Below are 18,987 nucleotides of genomic sequence, written 5' to 3'. Positions count from 1 at the left end.
TAATTGTCTTTCTCTGACCTATTTCACTCAGCATAATACCCTCCAGTTTCATCCATGTCGATGTAAATGGTAAGTATTCATCCTTTCTCATGGCTGAGTAATATTCCATTGTGGTTTTCTTTCACAGCCATGACAGTCATTTTCATAGAACGCCATGTAATGAGCCTCAAAGGTCCTTATGACATCCTGATCTAGAGGCTGAATTAGAGACATCTTGTTTAGGGGCAAGCTGAACTTTTTTCATGCCTTCAGTGTTGAATTCATGGGGTCCTGGCTGGCCAGGGGCATTGTCTGTTATCAAAAGAACTTTAATAGGCAGTACCTTACTGGAGAAGTACTTCCTGACTTCAAGAACACAGCATTGATGGAACCAACCCAGAAAATGGTTTTCTTAAAGGCATCCAAGAACTCATCTGCTGCCTCTTGGTTGGCAAACACTGCTTCTCCTGTTATCTTGACATTTTTTAAGCCAAATGTCTCTCTAAAATTATCAAACCATCCTTTGCTGGCATTAAATTCTCCAGCATTTAGATCCTTCACCTTCCTTTATCTTTAAGTTTTCATATAATGAATTCACTTTTTTTCCAAATCATATTAGAGTCCATAGGTATGTTTTCCTTATAGTAATCCTGCACTCACATAAAAGCTGCATTTTCAATATGAGATAAAAATATTTTCTTTTCTTTTCTTTTTTTTCTTTTCTTACAGTGGTCCTTACACTGGATTCTTTTATGTTGAAATGGCAGGCAACTGCAGCTGCAGACCTCAATTTCTAGTACATATCAAGCAATTCACCTCTTTCTTGCGATGTCATGACTTTTCTCTGCTTCCCGGAAGCCCTTCCAGCATCACTAGTGGTACTCTGCATGGGTCCCATGGTGTTATTCAAGGTTTACAGAATTGTCCTAAACACATACACATGAATACATGAGAATCCTGAAGGATCACTTTTTATGAGTGTGAAATTTACTGGAATGACAAAATGCTCCTGCAGAGATGATTAGCATCAGGTGGGCTTCAGGCAGATACTGGCAATGTAGCCAACAGGAGATGGCTACATAGTTACTGGAGTAGTACAGTATTACTACATTTAATTTGAAGCAGTCATGATTTAATACTACATCTATACAGTTGTTTACGTTTCTCTCAACTGTAGAATGGTGCCATGTGTGGTCTGTAAGTATGTTTACATTTTTATAAATGTTGTTTTTATAATAGATTTGTATATGTTTTATGATAATAAAAGTTAAAATAGACTGGTAGCTACATATGTTTTAGGCATTCATGACATATCCAACTTTTTCTTTTAATTTTTCAATATTTCTAGGCTACACAGTTTATCTGCTAGTTTTTCCCAGTTGTCAAAATTCTCCAAAAATTTCTCAGTATATTTATTGAAAAAAAAAATCCATGTATAAGTGGACCATGTGTTTCAAACCCATGTTCAATTGTACTTCTCAGGCGTGAGTGATTCAAAATACTAAATAGCTCATACTGTCTAAGAGAATTATACCATTAGGTATGAGTGAAGTTTCAAGTTTAATTTGTATTGAAAGTAAATACTATGTACTGCTTGGCTTATAGGCACCTAGGAGCTTCTTAAACCAATGAGAATATATCTGCCTATTTAGCCGAACCAAGAAAGCAAAGATTGGCTTAAGAAGGATTATTTCACAAAACAAAGACTTTCCATAGATACTTTTTCTTTACTAACTTAACTTTTGTTGTGATTCTGTTTATAGTAGCTTGGTATATTGAGGATTGTTTGCACTTGTTAGGAATTACTGTCCTTTCTTACCAGATGTCCAGTCTGTAAAACCATAATTTTAATGTTTTGTTTATTCTTTTCATTGTTTCTGATAGGAAGGTAAATTCTAACCCATATTCTTCCATTTTGGCCAGAAAGGGAAATCCTGACCTCTGTCTTCCAAATTTGTTCATAGACTTCTTGACATTTTCGTCACCAACATTAGTGCATCTGAATTCTTGGCAACTTTATCTTATTCAGGGCAGTGACCCCTTCTCACTTCACTTACATGAATATCCATTTAGTACTCGGTTAATTCAGTTACTGCTTTCTATGTATCCTAGACTTTCATATTTTGTAGCTCTTGATGTATATGCCAGTTTTTGTCCATATTAGATACTTGTTTTTAATCCCTTCTAATGCCACTTGGCTTGATGTCTTATCCAGTCATTGTTCTATTGCCTGAAAGCTTTGCATAAAAACAGGTATATTATGCTTTGCCTCAGACTGGAACCTCATACCACACTTTTCAATTTCTTTTCTCCTGTGGGGCACCGCTACAGTCATGGCGCAAGATGCAGGAATCAGCTCCAAATGCATGAGTGCCTAACCAAAAAGTGTATGGGAGTGAATGACCCTGGAGGCTACCTTTGATCAATGAATAAGGTCGATGGTGAAGAAATGTTTTCCTCTTTAGTCCCTCAGACTAGCTCAGACTCAGGAGGGCTCTGGAGGATTGAGCCCTGGCTACCCTGAAGGAGTGAGGGCTGCAGCCCCATTACAGCCTTGAACTGGCTTTTCCTCCCTCCCTGTGATGTAATGCCACCGTCACAGTCCTTTACTCTCTATCCTCGACTGCTCTATCCTCCTCATTTGCTTCTATACTGATAATTGTAGAAAATAAGGGAAAAAAGCCATTTTGGATAGGTGTTCCAGTAAATCATACCATCTTACACTAAATGGGTTCTTTTTCTGCCGAGTGATCCCAACGAGTCATCTTGGGTACTGTTGCCACTTTAATCTTTCATGTCTTCATCCTCAAAACTGGCCTTCCTCATTCTCAAGCTGAGTTGTTGAAAAGTGTAAGACTTTACAAGATTGGCTGCCACATTGTCTTTTGTCTATATTTCAAAACAGTTTTCAACTGATTTTTCCCCTTTATAAAAATTTATTTTAAAAATCTTTTTGGGGCATCTGGGTGGCTCAGTGGGTTAAGCCTCTGCCTTCAGCTCAGGTCATGATCTCAGGGTCCTGGGATCGAGCCCCGCATTGGGCTCCCTGCTCAGCGGGGAGCCTGCTTCCCCCCTCTCTCTCTCCCTGCTTCTCTGTCTTCTTGTGATCTCTGTCAAATAAATAAATAAAATTTAAAAAAAAAATCATTTTAAAAATTAATTTTATTTAAATTCAACTAATTAACATATACTCTGTCATTAGTTTCATTCAATGCAAGATTTATTGAAATAATACTCTATTTTTTCTCATATTTATTCCCTAAGCTCTGACAAACTAGTTATAATATCTGTCACTTCTTGGAAACCACTGTCTTAATAGTCAGTGACAGATAAAACAATCATCATACCTCATAGCCTTTCCTCAGTCATCATCTTTGATCACATGTCAGCATGTTCCAGTAAATCTGTTTTCTATTATGACATTGTAAAAATTCCTACCTGTTTAGCTTCTTACTCTTTGTATTCCCCAATCATTGCCTTATCCGTTCCCTGAGCTCTCTGTAGGTTCTTTCTCTGACTGACCCATCTCCCAAACCCCAGTCTTGTATTATTGCTCATTTCTCATTGTATATTACTGCTGGACAATGAGTTGGACCTCGAAGTTATCTTCTCTAAAATGGAGTTTATCATTCCCACTCACTTCCTCCTTACCTCAGCTCTTTCTTCTGTCTTGTTTTTGAACAGTAATACTTTTCTTTTTAAAGCACTGGTGGATTTCAATTCCCTTTTTGCATCTTCAGTATTTGGAGAAGAGAAAACCAGGCACTCTGATTTATACGTGTTAACTCAATACAACAATAATTCATATTTCAAACATACATAAACTAAGACCCAAAGTAGTCAACTGAGTTGCTTAATATCTCAGAGCTATCTAGGAATGGGAACCATATCTGCTGGATACGAAAACTTGTGCACTTTTCACTATGTAACGAATAGTGACTTTTGAACAGCATGATATCCTGAATCATCAAAGAAATACTCAATTATGCTTTTGTTCTTATATTTATTAAGGAAGAAGAGCAGACAAATACAGTTAGAAAGATTATGAACCGTCAACAAGAATTGAAAGTGATAAAGATTTTCTGTTAAACTTTGTGTTATTAAAATGCTGTTAACCAGAGCAACCTCTTTGCCAGATTCCTCAGTCAGTCAAGGTTGTATTATATATTGAACAGGGTGGTTGTGTTACATACTAATTCAAGTATATATTCACTAATGTCTTTCATATTGAGTTCAGAGTTGGAAATAGTTTTTTTTGTTGTTGGTTTGGTTTTTTTTTAGTATATGTTTTTAATTGGATATTTCCCAGTGTTAAACTCAAAGAAAATCTTCTCCTATTGAGCTTCAGAGCTAAGTTAAGTTTGACAACTGAGAGAGAAGAATCTAAAAGTAAAGGGCTGATTAGTAGCAGCAGTTAGTTAGTAGTGAGGAAATGTCTTATGAGTAGGCAAAGTGGGAAATTACATGATAGCCTGTAAGTATGGCTTATACTCTGGGCAAAGGATGCACCATCATTAGGCAATTGCACACTGAACAACTGCCAGTTAAGTACCATTTTATCCAATTTAGACCTAATGAACTTAGTAGATGAGCTCCCCGCTGAATTAAGGAGCAATCAAAGCCTCATTTTAGATTCTGTGCCATCTAGGTCAAGACGTTCCAAAAATGTTGTGTATTACTTGGTACAGAAAAGAGACGACTTTCCTATTCTTCCTTCTGGTTAATTCTTTAGCAAATATTTATGAATATGATTTTTGCCATAGGAAATATCATTTGGGGATTGGTAGATAATGATATGACAGAATTGGAAAACTGATCTTTGCCTTTAAGGAGTTTTGTTTCCATTTTTGCTAATGTTTTTCAATTACCTTGAGTCCCTTTTTTTTTAATCGAAAGGATAAAAAGAATTTTATTTAAGTCTAAAAACAAAGTAACTCTCCCCTAGCAAGAAGGTTGATAAAAGGTCTTTAGTAAGAGGGATAAGGAACAAAGAGGTGAGGATGTGTTTTGTGTACTCACCTATCTTAGAGGTGCAATGACACTGTGGTTTTATTTGGAACTTTCAGGAAGTGCAAAAGATGTGTCAGAAGAAGCCCATGTCTGCCTACCCTGCAGGGAGGGCTGCCCCTACTGTGCTGATGACAGCCCCTGCTTTGTCCAGGAGGATAAGTATTTGCGACTTGCTATCATCTCCTTCCAAGCCCTGTGTATGCTGCTCGACTTCGTTAGCATGCTGGTGGTCTACCACTTTCGCAAAGCAAAGGTAAACCCAGGTACCCTGGTTATGAGCTTCCTTTTATTATGAAGTGACTTCTTTTCTCAAGCAACTAGAGTTTTTCCATGTTCCACTTGCTTCTCTATTTAGCAAAAGTCTTCCTATAATATAATCAGACTAGAGTATGAACATTATATTCTTTAGCTCTCTCTTCCCAGGAGAAATAGGGATTAAAAATATAGAATCTTATTATAACATTTTCTTCTACAGAATGTTTCCCCCTGTTTAGCCTGAAGTTTGAGTATTTTATTGCCTTAAAGAACTCTCTTTTTTATCTCTTTGCCTTCTAGAAGAACTTATTCTGCCAGTACCCAAAGTATTGTTAATTTTTTCATATTTTGAAAGCTTTTTGATACTTATTATATTTAATTTTTATTTCTCTTAGCTATATTTGAAGTGGCAAATGGACTTGACTTTTTTGAGCAAACGTATTCAAAGTATAATGATAGTTTGAAGAATAAATTTATTCATGAGCTTATATTTGGGCTTATATTAGTGTCCCGGGATAACAGTGATCCTACAAAGAGCTCATATGGCTTTTGAGAGAGCGTGTCCTTCGGTCCTGTTCTGAGAAATCAAATAGTAGTATAGAAATTTATATGCTTCTCAGTCATGGGTGGATGAAATGGTAAAATGTTCAGGGCAAAGCTTTCTGGGGAGTTGTCTTCACTTGGTCACCCAGTTAATTATATGTTGCCAGTGGTGTTGTCAGAATTTGTGGTTCTCTTGCTTTCAGAAACTTATTTGTGCCATTGGGGAAAAAAATACAAAGCCTAAAGTTTCCACCTTTTCTGAATTCAAATGACCCCTTCGTGTTAACAAAGTTGTACAGATTGGTTTAGATAACAGAGCTCATCAGAAGCATGAAGTGTTCCCTTTAGAAATTTAAAAAATAAAACAACTCTCTGAATGGCATCTATTACAAGGCCTCCAGTCAACATTTTAAAAAATCCCCTCTCTTGAGATTGTAAGAGAATGTATCCATTATGTTAATGTTACAGACTTTAATAGTAATTTTAAATAGACAGTTTCATTAACAGAAGCATACAACACAAAATCAAGCTTTAAGTCAGCAAGAAAGTGCAGACAGGCAAATTGCTCTTGATTTAACCAATACTTGTCTTTCTTTTGAAACAAAATATGTGTTAAATTGTATATATAATAAAGTAGCAGGCAAGTAGAGTAGAGAAATATCTAACCACCATTACCTAGATAAAATTAATTAGTTGTTGTTTTTTTTTAAAAACCTGTCACTGGCAGAGCAGATAGAATTGAAAGTTCTATTTAATAAACTGCTATGAAATCACTCTATATAATGCCATTCATTCACACAGGGGATAACAGAATTTTACTTTATTATAATCATTAATGATTGCTGTGCTAAATGAAGTTAGTGATACATGATGGGTAGAATATTACATTGGATATTAAGAAAACTGAGATAGTTCTTGCTAGACCAAAGTCTTAATCTTTGTTGATGTTACTTAACATTTCCAAAATTATTAACTTTTCAAATTTCTCTGGACCTTCATATGAAATGCTACATTATAGGGTTTTCATGAGAATTGGTATCTTTACATATCATTTGGTAAAATTTCTGTGGCTACAAACTAGCTGGAATAATAAATAATAATAATAAATAATATTAATATTATATTAATATTATTATTAATAATAATTAATAATTAATTAGACTTTATTGAGTTTTAAGATGGTCGCCTTTTGAAGAATCAGTTTTCACAGAATGTGACATAACATAGAGGGGATTATTTTTAGGAAACAATATAGGGTAATAAAGTCAGTGAACATGGATCTAGTGTATTGATGAAAGGAAACATTTGGTGAACTTTTCTCTTCTGATTTCAACTACCAAAAAGAATGATTAATTATCAAAGCAGTAAACCATTTCCTATGTGGAAATTGCATGTTTATGGCAGGTAGACATTGGCTTTGCTTTTTAAAGTTTTTATGTCTTTGCAGCATTTCTTTGCATAAAGCAGAAAACTGGTGATCCCTTTTAAAGTACTACTGATGTCTTATGAGTTTCACATTGCATTGCCTACCCACCAATAATTAAAAGAACAAAAACCTTAATCTACCAGTTTACATCTATTTTGACAAAAGAGGAAAACCTTAGTTCCAACATAGAAGTAGCATAATATTGTGGGTAAGTGTGCAGACCCTAGAGTCAGACTGTTTAGACTCGAATCCTGTCTTAGCCCCATGAATGCTATTACACTTTGGAGAAAATTGCTTAGCTTTACTTTGACTAGCTTTTTCCTCTGTAAAATGGGGCTTAACACACCATATGCAAAAATTAATTTAAAAACGGGTTATACACCTAAATATAAGGCTCAAAACTAAGAAACATATTTTTAGAAGAAAACATAGGCATACATCTTCATGATCTTGGGTTAGGCAATGTTTCTTAGTTACAGCATGAAAAGCATAAGTGACAAAAGGAAAAAATAAACAAATTGGACTTCATTAAAATTAAAAACTTTTGTAGATCAAAGGACATCATCAAAAAGGTTAAAAAGACAACCCATAGGCTAGCAGGAAATATTTGTAAATCATACTAGAACCTAGAACATATAAAGAATAAAAAGATTAAAAATGGGCAAGGGATCTGAATAGATATTTCTCCAAAGAAGATATACAAATGGCCAATATGCATATGAAAAAAATGCTCAAGAACATTAGTTATTAGGAAAATTCAGATCAAGCCCCCAGCACATACTAGCGTAGCTAAAAATAAAAAGACAGTAACTAGTGTTGTTGAGGATGTGGAGAAATTGAAACTCTAATGGCAGCCACTTTGGAAGATAGTTTAGCAGTGCCTCAAAAAATTAAACATACACTTATAATGTGACCCAGTAATTCCACTTCTAGGTATATGCCCAGGAGAATTGAAAACATATGTCCACAATGGCTAAAATAAAAAACATAGGAAATAATAAGTGGTGGCAGGGATGTGGAGAAAAAAGAACCCTTGTGTACTGTTGGTGGGAATGCAAACTGGTGTAGCCACTGTGGAAAACAGTATGGAGGTTCCTCAAAAAGTTAAAAACAGAATTACCAGCTGACCTAGTAATTTCATTACTAGGTATTTAAACCCCCAAAATGAAAACACTAATTCGAGAAAATATATGCATCCCATGTTTATTGCAATATTACTTACAACAATCAAGATATGGAAACAACCCAAGTGTCCATCGATAGATGAATGGATAAAGATGTAATGTGTGTAACAGAATATTACCCATAGAAAAAAGATGAGATATTGCCATTTGCAATAACGAGGATGGATCTAGAGGGTATAATGCTAAGTCAGAGAAAGACAAATATATTTCACTCCTATGTTGAATTTAAGAAACAAAACAAATGAGAAAAAAAAGAAAAAGAGACAAACATAAAACTGACTCTTAAATGCAGAGAACAAATTCATGATTGCTGGGAGGGAGGGAGGGAGGGAGGGAGGGAGGTAGAATAAAGTGGATTAAGAGTATACTTACCTTCATGTGCACTGAGAAATGTATAGAACTGTCAAATCATTATATTGTACACCTGAAACTAATAAAAAAGAAGAAAACATTTGCCTACACAAAAGTGTTCACACAGATGTTCATAGCAGATTATTTATAATAGCCAAAAAATGGAAACAACTCAGCTGTTCATCAGTTGCTGAATGGATAAATAAAATGTGGTATATCCATTAAATGGAATATCTTTTTGTCAATAAAAAGGAATAAGTACCGACACATGCTACAACATGGTTGAATCTTAAAAACATGTTAAATGAAAGAAAATATTCATGAAAGATCATATATATAAAGCTTACCTTTATATGAAATGTCCAGAATAGGCAAATCAATAGAGCCAAGTAGATTAGTGGTTGTCAAAAGATACAAGGCGGGAAGAATGGGGTGTGACTGCTAATAGGTTCTAGGTTTCTTTTGCAGGGGATGAAAATTTTCTAAACTTAGGTTATGGTAATACATTTCACAAGTCTGTCAGTATACTAAAAACCACTGGCTTGTACACTTTACAAGGATAAAGGTATATTAATTATATCTCAATAAAGCTATTACAAAATTTTTTAAAGGAGTTTATTACTTACCTGACAGGATTCTTTTGAAGATATAATGCGATAATTCATATAAAGTAACTTACTAGACATTTGTCTTTTATTATTATATTATTTTAGGCCACTTTGTGAAATTAATAAGCTGTTTGCCTCTTTTTAGGGGTTAAGTATGACATTTTTTTAAAGATTCTTTAATTTATTCATTGAGAGAGAGACAGAGAGAACACACAAGTCGGGGGAGGCAGAGGGAGAGGGAGAAGCAGACCCGCAGCTGAGCCTACCAGGGACCCTGATGTGGGTCTCCCTCCATCCCAGGACCCTGAGATCATGACCTGAGGTGAAGGCAGATGCTCAAGCATCAGAGCCACCCAGGAGCCCTGAGTATGATATTCAAAATAGCTTAAAAGATAAGGTATTGAAAAATATAGTCAGTGGGACTCTAGGCAGTGGGATTCTAGGCAATGGAATTCTAGGCAATAAATTCATTTAAATTTTCTTTATAATTGCAAATAGTCATCTTGTACTAATCTTAATAGGTTGTCCAGATAGCTGAAATGAACAAAACAGCGATGGTACAGATTTTTTTATTTTGGCTACATTTTCATCATGAAAGAATGGAAGGAATGCTAAACTGTAAGCAGGGTGTTTCACTTGGTTGTCTCAAGTGAAAAAAGGATCTTTTATTTTTAGTTTTTTAATTCAACAATTATTTATTGAGAATCTGCTATTGCTAGGCATTGTGATACCCAATATAATTTGAAGAATAAATGAGAGCATTCCTTTTTTATTTAATAAATTTATTTTGTTTTTTCATTTAAACTCAGTCAACACATTATTAGTTTCAAATGTAGAGATCAGTAATTCGTCAGTTGCATATAACACCCAGTGCTCATCACATCACATGCCATCCTTAATACCCACCACCCAGTTACCCCATCCCCCCACCCCACCTCTCCTTCAGCAACCCTCAATTTTTTTCCCATAGTAAAGAGTCTCTCGTGGTTTGTCTCCCTCTCTGATTTCTTCCCTTTCAGTTTTCCCTCCCATCCTTTTTTTTTTTTAAAGATTTTATTTGACACAGAGAGAGAGATCACAAGTAGGCAGAGAGGCAGGCAGAGAGAGAGAGAGAGAGGGGAGGAATCAGGCTCCCCACTGAGCAGAGAGCCCGACGTGGGGCTCGATCCCAGGACCCTGGGATCACGACCCGAGCCGAAGGCAGAGGCTTTAACCCACTGAGCCACCCAGGCGCCCCCCTCCCGTCCTTTTTTATCCTCTTCACTGTTTCTTATATTCCACATATGATTGAAACCATGTGATAATTGTCTTTCTCTGGTTGACTTATTTCAGTCAGCATAATACCTTCCAGTTTCATCCATGTTGATGTAAATGGTAAGTATTCATCCTTTCTGATAGCTGAGTAATATTCCAGTGTGTGTGTGTGTGTGTGATCTTCTTTATCCATTCACCTGTCAGTGGACATCTTGGCTCTTTCCATCGTTTGTCTGTTATGGACATTGCTTCTATAAACTTTGGGGTGCATGTGCCCCTTCATATCACTGCATTTGTATCTTTGGGGTAAATACCTAGTAGTACAATTGCTGGGTCGTAGGGTAGCTCTATTCTTAACTTCTTGAGGAACCTCCGTACTATTTTTCAGAGTGGTTGTACTAGCTTGCATTCCCACCAACAGTGTATAGATTTTGCCTTTCTCTACATCCTTGCCAACATATGTTGTTTCCTGACTTGTTAGTGTTTCCCATTCTGTCTGGAGTGAGGTGGTATCTCATTGTGGTTTTGATTTGAATTTCCGTGATGGCTAATGATGCTGAACATTTTTTCATGTGTCTTTTGGCCATTTGTATGTCTTCCTTGAAGAAATGTCTGTTCATGTCTTCTTCCCATTTTTTGACTGGATTATTTGTTTTTTTGGATATTAAGTTTGATAAGTTCTCTGTAGATCTTAGTTGCTAGCCATTTATTTGATATATCATTTGCAAATATCTTCTCCCAGTCTGCAGGTTGATTTTTTAGTTTTGTTGACTATTTCCTTTTGCAGCCCCAGAGGTGAAAGATTGTGGCCCCCTCTGTATCATAAACCCTCAGGGATAAGCAGTCTTCACTTTTGCCTGTGCCAAACTCTGCAGACTGCTGCGCGTGCACCCATGCCAATCCCCCTTCGGGAGGGAGGAGGGTTGCATGGGTCTGCTGCCTGCAGCGCCCCCCCCACCCAGAGACTGGTCGCTGGATCGTGTGCTCACCCATGCTGCCCCTCCAGGAGGAAGGAAGAGCGTTGCTGAGTTTCTGTCCTTTGCTGGGCCTCCACACTGACAATGGTTGCCTCTTCCTGCCACAGTTCTAGTTTATGGCAAACTGAGCTGAGAGCCCGCTCCTGGGCTTGCTGACCATAGCCGGTTTCCCTGCTCAAATGCTTGGGAAGTCTGCTGGCTCAGGCACCCCCATTCTTTCTGTGACCCCAGGGATCCTGAGGCCACACTGTCCCACCTAGGATTTTTCTCCCCTTGCCACATGAGTACCTTTCAGCAGGGACGTTTCTCACTGGAGCAGTCTTCTAAAGGTTCTGATTTACACTCCAGGCCTATCGCTTTCCACTGTCTTTCAGAAGTTCCTTCCCAACCACCGTTTCTCTTCTGATATATCCAAACCTCAGATTCACTTCTCCACACCTCTTACCTTGCAAAATGTGGTCACTTTTCTATGTGTGGAATTCCAGCAGTTCTTTTCTTACATCACAGGTTGAATTCACAGGTGTTCAGAATGAGTTGATAGATATCTAGCTAAATTCAAGGGACCAGATGAAATGAGGTCCCCTACTCTTCCTCCATCTTGCCTACCCCCTCAAAAACAATCTTTTAAATACCCAAACTCCACAAGTGCTCGATCACATACGCATCTGCAATTGCACAAATATTTCTATAGTGATGATCATCTTTAAAAAGCATTTACTGTGCATTTACTTTTATGTAGCTTTTTGTTCTTTTTATGGGTGATTTAGTGTACAACTAAATTATAGTTATTCACTATTCATATTTATCTATATCACTGACCTTTCTAGGAAGGTTCTTTCCTTTACCTTCAAAATGGGAAAGTTACAGAAATCTTCGGAGATTATCAAATATGAAGTCATGGAACACTTGCTTCTTGTGTTATTACAGTGGTAACAGTAGAAAAGTTGATAATTTAAATAAATCTGTTACCAGTTTCCTGGTTTTTATTTAGAAAGATGACAGGGATACCTGGGTGGCTCAGTCAGTTAAGCGTCTGACTTTGACAAATGTCTTGATTCCAGGGTCATGGGATCAAGTCCTGCATCAGGCTCCTTGCTCAGGGGGGAGTCTTCTCCTTTTCCCTCTGCTTTTCCCCCTGCTCAGTGCTTGCGTGCTCTCTCTCTCTCTCGATCTCTCTCTCTGACAAATAAATAAATAAAATCTTTAAAAGAAAAAAGATGACAAACTATGAGAACTAGAGAATGAAGCAACCCCTCTTTTCAAAGAAAAGAAAACCCAGCTTCTGAGAGACTGTCAGTTGCATGAAGTTACCCATCTAGGTTGGGATAGTTGCATATTTATGTTTTGTCTTACTCAAGCACAGAGAATAAAACATCTAGAAGATTAAAAGTATTAAGTGACTAGATTGAGGCTCATTGAAAAAAGAGTAGAAAAGATTAGTTGAAATCAAGGGTGAGGTTAAAATATGGAATGAACTCCATGAGAGCCTAGGTATCCTTTTTTAGTCCCTTGCCAGAAAGAACTTTCTGGGGTTTTCTAGTAGCACTGCAAAGAGGAGAAAAAAGTGAGTCAGTGTTCATAAGATAAAAACTGACCAGTCACCTAAGTGAAACTTGAATACAACTATCATTAAGCCTTTTTTTTTTTAAAGATTTTATTTATTTGAGACAGCAAGAGAGAGAGCATGAGCAGTGGGTGCTGGGCTCAAGAAGAACGGAGAAGCATACTACTTGCTGAGCATGGAGCCCAACACAAGGGCTCCATCACAGGACCCCAGAATCATGACATGAGCTGACAGCAGACACTTAACCAACTGAGCCACCCAGGCACCCCGTCTTATTATTAAGTCATGATAGAAATTTCTCCTGTGGATTCTTAGAATATTGTTAAATGTACTGAATGATAAACATCCTTAACAGAATAATTTTTATAACCTTATTTCTGTGAATTTTCTTGAAAGTGTGCTAAAGATTTAATGTTTAAATATAGCATAGGCAAATTAGTTCTATAGAGTTATCACAAATGTCCTGATACATTGTTCTTTGCTATTTAATATGAAGGCAAGGATACTTCTAGAATATCTAGGTTAGAGCTGGCCAGCGTGCATCACACATGCCACCACTACAAGACGGTGATGGACACATATGTTCCTCTTTCCCATTGATCCAGAATCAGCATCAAAGCCCCTCTCATTAAGCAGGACTCCCCCAGGTTCTATGCACAAAATCTGGTTACCATCCTGGATCTAGAAAAATGGGAGGACTGCAAATTCATCACATAAACTCTCTTAAATATTGTTGTTCTTTCCTGAGTTTTCAAAAGGTATTCACTGAGTGACACCAAATTTGAGGTTCTGCTCCCTGTCAAATTGAATGGCAGCTTCTCCTGTTTCTACTGAGTGTGAAGCTGTGTGCTACAGTGGTGAGTCAAGCTGGTGACAGAACTGATATGTGCTAAGGAAGGCTGAGGCATCTAGTCAGGCATGCTCCTAAAAAGCAGGTAGCATCTGAGACTTATGCCCACTTCCCTTTGTCCAGCATGTGAGCCATATTTTTTATCCAATTACAGCAGAATTTATGATAGGTAACATCTTAAATGCTTTTAGTATATAGACTCTATTTCATTTAGCACCTGTTAGAAATGGATCCCTTGAAAACATCACCCTCTTTTATTTATCAGACTTTTTCTGTGAATTCACAGAAATAAGCACATTCACAGATCAAAAATAGGAAAAGTGGTGGCAGTGTCAAACCCAGCAGCTGATCTGTACGTGTAGACAACATGCAAATATGCTGTAATGATAACAGAGAAAAGTTCTCCATTGTAAAGTGAAATACTAAGAGACATAAGGGTGATACAGAAATTTGTCTTTTAGTTGCACTCTTTCTCCAGGGAAGTCTAATTATAAGTACATTTAGTTAAATGAGGTTTACCCATGCCAAAAATATCAGCTCTGCAGTTAAGTACCAACAATCATTGGTCAAAGGTTAGTTGAACATTTTATCATTTTAAACAACACAAAGTAGATTTCATTATATTTTTAGGTGAGGTTTGTAATATGATACCACAAAGAGCAAATTAAATTTTACTCTTAAATAATTAAGAAAACTAATGATATACATTTGTCTTTATGCCCTTGGTTAACGATTAAATCTGTCAACAAGATGAATGATTGTGACCCCAGTGAGATCTTCTAAAATAGCAATTTTAAAACAGTGTTTTAAAGATGCTGAATATTAAATATTTTGAAATTATTTTTATGTTTTTAAACAAATAATATGACAAGTAAAATATTTTTCTTTTTTTTTTTTTGACTAGTAAAATATTTTTCTATTAGCTGTTCCAAAGAGAATTGTTTGTTACAGCTTAATGTCAAGTGTTAGTATAATTTATTTCCAAATGAAAAATTTGAAAGAGAAAAGATACACTGGAAGGAACAGCAGCATATTCCACTTCTGAAAATAATCATTTGCTTGATTTAGTCTTAGTAGATTTTAGCATGTTTTGTTTGAGCTTAGTAGTTTGGGGGAAAAACAAGTGATACTCGTTTTTTAAAAGTGAGCTTACTATGTTTTGTGTTTTCCCTTACATTCCTATAGTAATTCTTTTTTTTTTTAAGATTTTTATTTATTTATTTGACAGATAGAGATCACAAGTAGGCAGAGAGGCAGGCAGAGAGAGAGAGAGGAGGAAGCAGGCTCCCCGCTGAGCAGAGAGCCCGATGCGGGGCTCGATCCCAGGACCCTGGGACCATGACCGGAGCCAAAGGCAGAGGCTTTAACCCACTGAGCCACCCAGGCACCCCAGTAGTTCTTTTTTTAATTAGAAACTAGTTGACAAGGGATTTTATAGCTGTACATTTTTGGTTTGGAAAATTAGATGCTTTTAATATAGACTATGATTTGTTAATAAAATTCTACTAGGCTCATTATGATGTACTAACACCTATTTTGGTGAAATAAAGGGAGAGACATAACTTTTTTATTGTGTTGAATATACATAACACATAATTTACCATTTTTAATTCAGTGCCATGAAATACATTCACAGTATTGGGCAGCCATCATCACTATCCATTCCAGAACTTTTCATCATTCCAAACTGAACTCTGTACCTCTTGGTAACCTCTCTTCTACTTTCTGTTCTGCAAATTTGTCTTTGGAAAGTGTCTCGTATAAATGAAATCAAACACTATTTGTCCTTTCCTATCTGGCTTATGTCACTTAGCATAATGTTTTAAAGTCTCATCCATGTTGTAGCATTTATCAGACTTGATTCCCTTTAATTGCAAATAATATTCCATTGTATGCATTTAAGATATTTTGTTTCATCAGTTTAGCTGTTGATGAATATTTGGATTTTTTCACCTTTTGGCTATTGTAAATAATACTACCATGAACATGGCTGTACAAGTGTCTGTTTGAGTCTGTGATTTCAGTTCTTTGGCTATAACCTGGGAATGGAATTACTGAATCCTATGATCATTCTGTATATACCTTTTAGAGGAGTCACCAAACAATTTTCCTTGGAGGCCAGACAGAACATTTGATATTTTTACCAATAATTCATGAGGATCCCAGTTCCTTCACATCTTTACCATCATTTGTTATTTTCTATTTGTTTGTTTTTAATAGTGGCCATCTAAAGAATGAAAGTGGTATCTTTTTGTGGTTTTGATTTGCAAGATTAGTGACAGTTGAGCGTCTTTTCATGTGCTTATTGACTATTTGTATGTCTTCATTGCAGAAATGTTCATTCAAGTCTTTCACTCACTTGAATCAGGTTGTTTGGTTTTTCATCATTACAGCATAAGAGTTCTTTGTATGTTCTAAATATTAATCATTTATCAGATGTATGATTTACAGATTTTTTTATCCCGTTCTCTGGGTTGTCTTTTCATTCTCTTCCATGTATTCTTTGGCACCCAGAAGTTTTTCATTTTGATAAAACTCAATTTACCTGCACTTTCTTTTGTTGCCTGTGCTTTTGGTCTCATATCTGAGAAATCATTCCCAAAGCCAAAGTCATAAAGCTTTTATTCTATGTTTTCTTCTAGGAGTTCTATACTTTTAGGCCTTACATTTAGATCTTCAGTCCATTTCAAGTTAATTTTTGTGTATACGGTGAAGTAAGGACCAACTTCACTCTTTGGCATGAGAATATCTATTTTCCCAGCACCATCTGTTGAAGAGACTGTCATTTCCCCATTGCATGGTTTTAGCAACTTTATCAAAGATCATTTGACTACATGCATGAGGGTCTCTATTCTGGGCTCTCTATTCTGTTCCTGTGCCTTTATGCCAGTACAGCACTGTTTTGATTACCATGGCTTTGTAGTAGCTTTGAAGTAACCTTTAAAATTATGAGGTGTGAGGCCTCCAACTTTTTCTTCTTCTCAAGATTGTTTCAGCTATTTGGAGCCACTTGATATTTCATAAGAATTTCTGTTTTTCCCAGAAAACCATCAGAATCCGAATAGGGACTGCTTTGGAACTGTAGATCCCTTGGCTATTATTGCCATCTTTATAATATTAAGTCTTCTGGTCCATGAACACAGGATACCTTTCTACTTATTGATGTCTTTTTTTTTTTTTTTCATTTTTTTCAACATTGTTTTGTAATTTTCATTATACAGGCCTTTTGTCTACTTGGCTAAATTTATTCCTAAGTATTGTGACATATCACTTTTCACAAATTGATTTTGTGATTTGTATTCTTCTTCAATTAAATGGATGCTTTCACATATTATCTTCCATACTGCCAATCAACCACGTCTATAATTTTCCTTTTATAATTAGTAATTGATATTCCTCTCTCATGCTCTTCATTTTCTTTTCCATTTATGGAAGAGAGGTACAGCATAATACATGAAAAAGGGTAGAATGGCTAGAAGCCAGAAACTAGTACCTTCAATGCAGCTGTAGAGGTACTAGAGAATTTGTATACTGATTTACAAAATGTTTTTCTTTCTAAAGATTTACTTATTTATTTTAGAGAGGGGATTGCAGAGGGAAAGGGAGGGGAATTTTAAGCAGACTCTAAGCTAAGCAGGGAGCAGGACTCAGGGCTTTATCTCACGACTCTGAGATCATGACCCTGAGATCATGACCTGAGCCAAAACCAAGAGTCAGACGTTCAATGAATGCACCACCCAGGTGTCCTCAAAATTTTTTTCTTAAACCTCTTTCAAGTACTAGCCAATTACTACACTCGACATAGGATAATGTTATTTATTTCTGTACATTTGTGATATATGATATTTCTCTTAATTTATTTCCCTAAGGATGACCGTATTGGTCTTAAATCTTATTAGGTATTTTAATTCTATTGAGCTAATAAAATATCACACAATATCACAACAATAATATTTTGTTATTGAATATATGTGAGAAATTTGGCACTTTTATTTTCCCTCCTTCCCATTTTATTAACATGTAACTTATGGATGGTTTCCATCGGTTTTCAATAAGAGCCATTGTGAATTTCAAAGGGGAAACAATTCTTTAAAACATTTCTGATTTCTTGCCCTTGAGTTCTGAATTTTGGCCAATGTGTTTTCAAAATGTATCTTCAAATAGTTTGCTTTGAAAAGGGTAATTTTATACCTATGTCACACCTGACCTCCCATCTCCCCAGCTATGACTTTACATGGCAACACCCTGGTTAGGGCAGAAATGGGGGGTTACTTTCATTTTCTTTTAAGGTTCTATTATTCCTGTTTCATTTATGTTTCAGAAATGAGCATTGTGGACAGTTTCCAGGGTTGCCCAGTTTTTGTCCTTTATGGAGCAGTATTTCTCATCTGAATACTTACTTCTTTATTTACTTTTACCATCACAATATGGATCTTGTTTCACTGAGGTTGCAAAAAATATGATCTATACTGTCAGACTTCAGAGCTTTTTTTGATACTGAGAAGTCTCGTATGTGTGAGCTTTTATATTCTCTCTTCTCTAGTTAGCCTAGGCTTCTCTTTTAAGACCTCCTATTAAGTATAGGTTGGGTAGCAAGGCTTTCTTTTTTTAATATTCTCACTGTATTATGTTTGAAGAGTTTCCTCTCTCGTGAGAAGCTATTTGTCTTCTATGTCATTCTTTTCATTTTCATCAGCTTCGAAGCTGTGGTCCTCTATCTGCAGGTTATTTTAAAATTCAGTAACCGTTTTTAATCTCTGTACTATTGTTCCTTACGTTTTCTCTTTTTCCTTGCAAAAGTTTCAGGGCCAAACAGCCCTGAGTTAAAAGTTAAAATCCTACTTCTTCCGTTTTCTAGATGTGTGACCCTAAGCTTACCTAATTACGTCCTTAATTAGCTTTCTAAGTTACTTTTATCATATGTAAAATGGGGACAGTTATAATGTATATCTAAGGGTTTTTATGAAAAATTAATGAGATAATACG

At 36.1% G+C, this 18,987-nt stretch overlaps 1 protein-coding gene across 1 annotated transcript in view; it reads left to right on the top strand.

Moving 5' to 3' along the window:
* The window catches only part of GPR158 (G protein-coupled receptor 158), a 403,983-nt gene that overhangs the window by 221,179 nt on the left and 163,817 nt on the right, over positions 1–18,987 (top strand). Inside the window, exon 4 of the mRNA XM_032880798.1 lies at positions 5,046–5,242. Coding sequence (XP_032736689.1) covers positions 5,046–5,242 — 197 coding nt within the window. The remainder of the gene's footprint in view (positions 1–5,045; positions 5,243–18,987) is intronic.

This window comes from Lontra canadensis, unplaced genomic scaffold (genome assembly GCF_010015895.1).
Source record: "Lontra canadensis isolate GAN:19392208 unplaced genomic scaffold, GSC_riverotter_1.0 scaffold72, whole genome shotgun sequence".
Classification (NCBI taxonomy): Eukaryota; Metazoa; Chordata; class Mammalia; order Carnivora; family Mustelidae; genus Lontra; species Lontra canadensis.
Note: the sequence above shows the minus strand (reverse complement) of the source record. Positions and strands in the feature narration are given on the sequence as shown.